Below are 5,999 nucleotides of genomic sequence, written 5' to 3' on the forward strand. Positions count from 1 at the left end.
TTTGTTGTTGTTTTAAGTTTAATTCTACTCGAGCTAGTGCAAATCGCCTCATTTTGTTGTGTGCTTAACGTGTGTTTTGAGAGTTTTCTGTTGTTTGAATCAGAGTGTGACGGATGTGAATTGCTGATTGTTGAACTGTAGTCAAAAGGAGAGGCATGGCTGAAGGAGAGAGTGCGCCTTCTATGGCAGATTTGTTAAAGATGGTGAATGAGAAGAATGACATTATCAATGAGCTTCTGCAGAAATTAAGCATACCACCTCAGCCAACCGTCTAGACATTTCAGATAATGCCCGACATGAGCAAATCAATCAAAGACTTCTCCGCAGACAGAGACTCAGAATCGGCCAGCGATTGGCTCGAAAGTCTAAATGGGACGGCGACTCTACACAATTGGCCTCCGGAATTTAAGCTCGAAACAGCTAAATCACATCTGTTTGGACCGGCATTAGACTGGTACCGAAGCCGTCGTGCGCGCATCAAGTCATGGAAGGAGTTCGAAGACCTCTTCCGCCGGACCTTCATAAGCCAGTCGAGCGCGGCAGATCGATACCAGCGAATGAAGGAACGCGTGCAACAGAGAAATGAGAGCACGAGCGCGTATTTTCACGCTAAAGTACGTTTGTGCGCCGAGGCCCACCTGGACTTCAGTGAAACGCGCGAGCAGGTGTTGATTGGCCTGAGGCCGAGTAAGCTGTGCTCAATGCTGATGGCGCACACACACGATGATGAGGACGACCTCATTCATGACATCCAAGATTATGAGAGAGTGGAAAAACAGAGGCAGGAGCGACGCGTACATGAGATGGGGTTTGAGACGGGCTACACACATCCCAAGCGTGTTGCAAGGCAAGGATACCCTGAAGTTCCGAAGGGACCTACGATGAGGGACACGAGACCGCCCCTCCGGAATGACAAAGGAGAGCCCAAGTGTTACAACTGCAGCGGATTTGGGCACATTTCTAGGGATTGTCCTGAGCCGAAGCGCGAGTTAACATGCTTACGCTGTCGGCAGACCGGGCACACCCAGAGGCACTGCGGGCAACAGATTACCGTAGTTGAGGAGCCCAGTACTGCACGGCGAGGGCTCCTGCTAAAACATGTGACCGTCAATGGGAAGGTGAAATTAATTGGGATGGTGGACACCGGCAGTTCAAGCTGCATAATGCGTGCTTCCGCTGCTGCCCGCTGTGGCGTCGAACTCAGGGCCGAGAAAAAACCGCTTTACGGGTTTGGAAACACAAACACTCCGGCTGCGCGCACCATTGGGACCTGCAACGCAGACCTCGAAGTAGATGGCGTCGTCGCGAGAGCTGCCCCTGTTCTTGTCGTCGCGGACGAGGCGCTATCCATTGATGTGATTATAGGAAGGACCTTCACAGTACTTCCGCATGTAACGTATGGGAGCGCGGATGGCTGCTTTCGTTTTTGGCACAGGAATCAATGCCCATTCACCCACCTCGAGCCAGCTCCAGCAGAGCGGCTGCGGCTCGTGACTTCGGATAACGCCCAGCTTGAGGGTGAATCCGTCAACTGGGTTACCCTCACTACACACAGCGACCTGGCGGGACCAGTTGTTGTAAGCCGTTTGAGGCAGGACGTGCTTGTCGATATGGTAGGCGGTGAAGTCACGCTGCCACTCTGTCCGATCGACCGCGGGAGAACGGTTATCAAGAAAGGACACCTTTTTGGGCGCGCGGTGCCGGTTGACATAGCCGAAGCGGATCGAGGGTTCCCGAGCGATATGGAATTAGAGGAAGGGAAGGAAAACAGCGATGAAGTGCGTTTTGTTTCAGAGAGACGACCAATTCTTTAGCAGGAGGTTGACGTCGGAGACAGCGTCACCGCCGAACAGAAGGCAGAGCTGGTGAAGCTGCTCAACGACTATCGAGACTGTTTTGCGATGAGCCTCGACGAGCTGGGATGCACAGACGTGCTCGAGATGGACATCCAGGAGGTCCCGGGAAGTTCGCCGGTGGCAGTTCGTCCCTACAAGACGAACTTGGGAGAGAGAGACACAATGAGAAAAATTGTCCAGGAATGGAAGCAGCAAGGCATAGTGAGTGAGACCCATTCCCCGTACGCGAGTCCGGCGATTCTGGTCAAGAAAAAGAACGGAGGAAAACGGCTCGTGGTCGACTACCGCAGGCTAAACGCACAGACGGTTAAGGAGAAATATCCCTTGCCAAGTATAGACGACCAGCTCGAGAGACTGTCGGGAGCCAAACTGTACGCCGTGTTGGACCTCGCACACGGCTATTTGCAAGTGCCACTCTCAGAGAGTGCAAAGGCGAAGACTGCCTTCATAACTCCTGACGAAACAGGGCAGTTTGAGCGCATTATATTCGGGCTCACCAACGCTGCGGCGGTTTTCCAGCGCCTCATGAACAGAGTTTTGGGCACACTCAAGGGAAACGTAGCAATGTGCTACCTCGACGACGTTCTGATTCCCGCCGAGAACTGGGAAGACCTGATCATCAGATTGAGGAGGGTGCTAGAGGCTCTTAGAGGCGCAAACCTGACCCTGCGTCTATCGAAGTGCGCATTTGGAAGGGAAAGCGTCGATTTCTTGGGATTTCGCCTGAAAGGAGGAGAAGTTCACCCCGGAGAAAACAAGGTGCGAGCGATCTCAGAGTTTCCCGTTCCGACAAATGTTCATGAAGTTAGAAGTTTCTTAGGGCTGACGGGCTTCTTTAGAAGATTTATTCACAGGTACGCGCTCATCGCTGAGCCCTTGACACGGCTAACAAAAAAGCACGCGGAATTCGGCTGGGGAGAAGAGCAAGATGAGTGTTTCTCAATGCTGAAGAGTTTACTTACAACTGTCCCAGTTCTTGCCCTGTACGACCCGAGTGCAGAAACAGAGCTTCACACGGATGCCAGCTCAAAGGGACTGGCAGCCATGCTTTTGCAGCGAAGGGAAGGTGAGGACAAATGGCGCCTTGTGTACTGCGTGAGTAAGAAGACGACCGAGGCTGAAAGCAATTACCACTCATCAAAACTGGAGCTGATGGCCATTGTGTGGGCTGTCGACAGACTGCGGTCCCTTCTTTTGGGAATACATTTCACCGTCGTGACAGACTGCCAGGCTCTCGTGTACCTGAACGCGCAACGCACGCAGAAGCCACAAATCGCCCGCTGGTACGACCTAATTCAGGAATTTGATTTCTCTGTGAAACACCGACCGGGAACGCAGATGACGCATGTGGATTCCCTCAGCCGAAACCCTCTGGAACCTGCCGAAGACACCTTGGGTGCAATAATGGATGACAAGCTGGAGGTATTCGCGGTTGGGACATTCGACGACCAGATACTGACTATCCAGAGAGGTGACAAGGAGCTGAGAGAAATAATCAAGATTTTAGAGAAACGTAAACAGGAACGCACGAAGGAAGAAACTGCAAGGGTTGACGGCTACGCACTCGACAACGCCAAACTTGTGAGAACCGACCGTGGAAGCCAAGTTGGCAGGTTCGTCGTGCCAAAGTCGATGAGGAAGGCAGTCATTGTGAGGTGCCACGACCTGCAGGGACATTTTTCAACTGACAGAACGGTTGCAAAAATGAAGGAAAAATTTTGGTTCCCTAGGATGCACCGATATGTGCGAAGGCATATCGCTCAATGCTTTGAATGCATTTACAACAAGGTGCCAGGAGGAAAGAGACCTGGACTTCTTCACCCCATCCCGCCCGGAAGGCGGCCGTTCGAGGTCTTGCAATGGACCATCTGGGGCCTTTCGTGAGGAGTAAGAGGAAAAATCAATTTTTGTTGGTTGTCGTCGACAACCTGACCAAGTTTGTGAAGATATTCGCCACACGAGACACGTCTGTGAAACACGTTCTTCGCGCTTTCGAAGAACTAATATATGAGAGAGGACTGCCGGCGACGGTGATAACAGACCGTGGGAGTTGCTTCACATCAGAGGAGTTTGAAATGTTTTGCAACGAGAGGACAATAAAACACGTTCTGAACTCCACTCGCCATCCCCAGGCAAACGGACAAGTGGAAAGGGTTAACCGCACTGTGTTGCCAGTCATCACAACATTGATTAGAGATGCTGACCATCGTGACTGGGATGAATGGATAACGCAAGCAGAGAGCTTCATGAACAATGCTGTAAACAAATCCACGAACAAAACGCCGTTCGAGCTACTGCATGGCTACAGGCCAGACTTCTACGCTGCAGCCTTGCAACAGTTAAACGCAACCACAGATCCGCGTGAAGACCGAAACGAACTTCGGGCTAACGCTAGAGCTTGGATTTTGAACGAGCAGCAGCAGAGCAAGCAAGCTTACGACCGCCGACACTTCCCCGCAAAGCTCTATGAAGTGGGAGAGGTGGTTTTTATGAAAAGAGCGCCTCAGCAAACAGGAAAACCGACGAAAACACAAGAGAGATACCGTGGACCGCTTGTCATAACTGAAGTCCTGCCGTCGGACACCTATCGAATTGCTGATTTGGCAAGACGAGGCAAGAAACAATTTGCGACGACTGCGCACGTGTCGCAGCTGAAGGGATGGCCGATGACAGACAGCGGCACCAGAGATGCCGACGACAGTACTTCGGACGAGGAAGATGAAGATAACGCGTGCGATGACGCGGGAGAGACCTGCTCGAGTGCTCGACCGCAGAGAACGCGACGACCTCCCGAAAGGTTTCAGCCAAACTAAGGAACTACAAAAAAAAAAAACTGCCTGAACGAGGCAGGCAGTCGCGTTTAACCAGTGTTTCTCCTTATTCATCGTCTTTTTGTGCATCTAAATGAGTGTTGCTTTATACCGTGTCAACAAAAATAAAATTCAGGGGGCACTTTGACTGTCTAAAGTGGGTAGAGGCGGAAGCGTTTTCCGCACCACCTTCGCTGTTTCTGTGGCACTGGTGGCGTCACATGTAATTGAGTACTAATTACTAAGTGATGACAAATTACTAATTAATGGTTAATTACTGATTAATGCCTGAATACTAATTAACTGCTAATTAATGACGCTTAAGCTTCGCCTTTAGGAGTGGAACGCGGCAGCGCGTTGTAGCGCTGCCAGGGAGTCCACGGAACGCCACACCCGTTCGGCGCGATGCCTTGCCCTTTGAACGCAACGCTTTTTGAGGAAAAGAAATGGCGCAGTAATTCTCTGTCATCTCGGTGGACACCTGAACCGCACCGTAGAGGAAGGGAGGAAGTGGGAGTGAAAGAAGATAGATAAAGATTTTTGGTTTTGTTTTTGGTTTTGTGGGGTTTAACGTCCCAAAGCGACTAAGGCTATGAGAGACGCCGTAGTGAAGGGCTCCGGAAATTTCGACCACCTGGGGTTCTTTAACGTGCACTGACATCGCACAGCACACGGGCCTCTAGAATTTCTCCTCCAAAGAAATTCTAGCCGCCGCGGCCGGGATCGAACCCGCGTCTTTTGGGCCAGCAGCCGAGCACCATAGACACTGAGCCACCGCGGCGGCGAAGATAGATAAAGAGGAGCCGTAATGAAGAAAATGAAAATTGTATTTGAGGAAAGGAAATTACGCAGTAACTGTGTCACAAAATTCAGGGGGGCACTTTCTTGACCTAAAGTGTGGTCACTGATGTGTGGTTAAGGTGTTAAGCTTTGCCCCTAAGAGTGGAACGCGACAGCGTCTTGCAACGCTGCCAAGGAGTCCATAGAACGCCATCGCCCATTCGGTTCTACGCCTCGCTCGTCGGTAAATTGGTTTTTGAGGAAAGGAAATGTATCTGTCTCATTTGTCGGTGGACACCTAAACCTCGCCGGAAGGGAATGGAGGAGGATGAGAGTGAATGAAGACACCGTATTCACTAGACGCGCCTTTGTTCATTCCAAACCATCGAGCTGGCATGGCGGAGTGGATAGCATGCTCGTCTCTCACGCCGAAGACCGGGGTTCGATTCCTGAGCTCGACCAATTTCTTAATCGGTTTTGTTTATTTATATGGCCTGAATAGTAAAGCTAATTAGGCGAATTAGGTAATTAAGCAATTAACTAAGCTCAGTCC

The 5,999-nt window shown here is 51.0% G+C and overlaps 1 protein-coding gene across 1 annotated transcript; it reads left to right on the top strand.

The window, feature by feature from the left end:
* Positions 1-296: 296 nt before the first annotated feature.
* LOC149348711 (uncharacterized) lies at positions 297-4,669 on the top strand. The gene is made up of 3 exons (XM_089541830.1): positions 297-1,613; positions 1,818-3,506; positions 3,989-4,669. The coding sequence occupies exons 1-3, from the start codon at positions 297-299 to the stop codon at positions 4,667-4,669; spliced, it is 3,687 nt and encodes a 1,228-aa protein (XP_089397956.1).
* Positions 4,670-5,999: the final 1,330 nt, after the last annotated feature.

The sequence above is a fragment of the Amblyomma mixtum genome, chromosome 4 (assembly GCF_055824585.1).
Source record: "Amblyomma mixtum isolate Tamu chromosome 4, ASM5582458v1, whole genome shotgun sequence".
Lineage (NCBI taxonomy): Eukaryota > Metazoa > Arthropoda > Arachnida > Ixodida > Ixodidae > Amblyomma > Amblyomma mixtum.

Bases quoted from the DNA above. Each gene is read 5' to 3' on its own strand.
- LOC149348711 (XM_089541830.1), top strand. From the start codon at position 297: ATGAGCAAATCAATCAAAGACTTCTCCGCAGACAGAGACTCAGAATCG. The intron at 1,614-1,817 runs GTAGGCGGTGAA...ATTCTTTAGCAG, and splicing joins AGGACGTGCTTGTCGATATG to GAGGTTGACGTCGGAGACAG. The intron at 3,507-3,988 runs GTGAGGTGCCAC...CGCCATCCCCAG, and splicing joins CGATGAGGAAGGCAGTCATT to GCAAACGGACAAGTGGAAAG.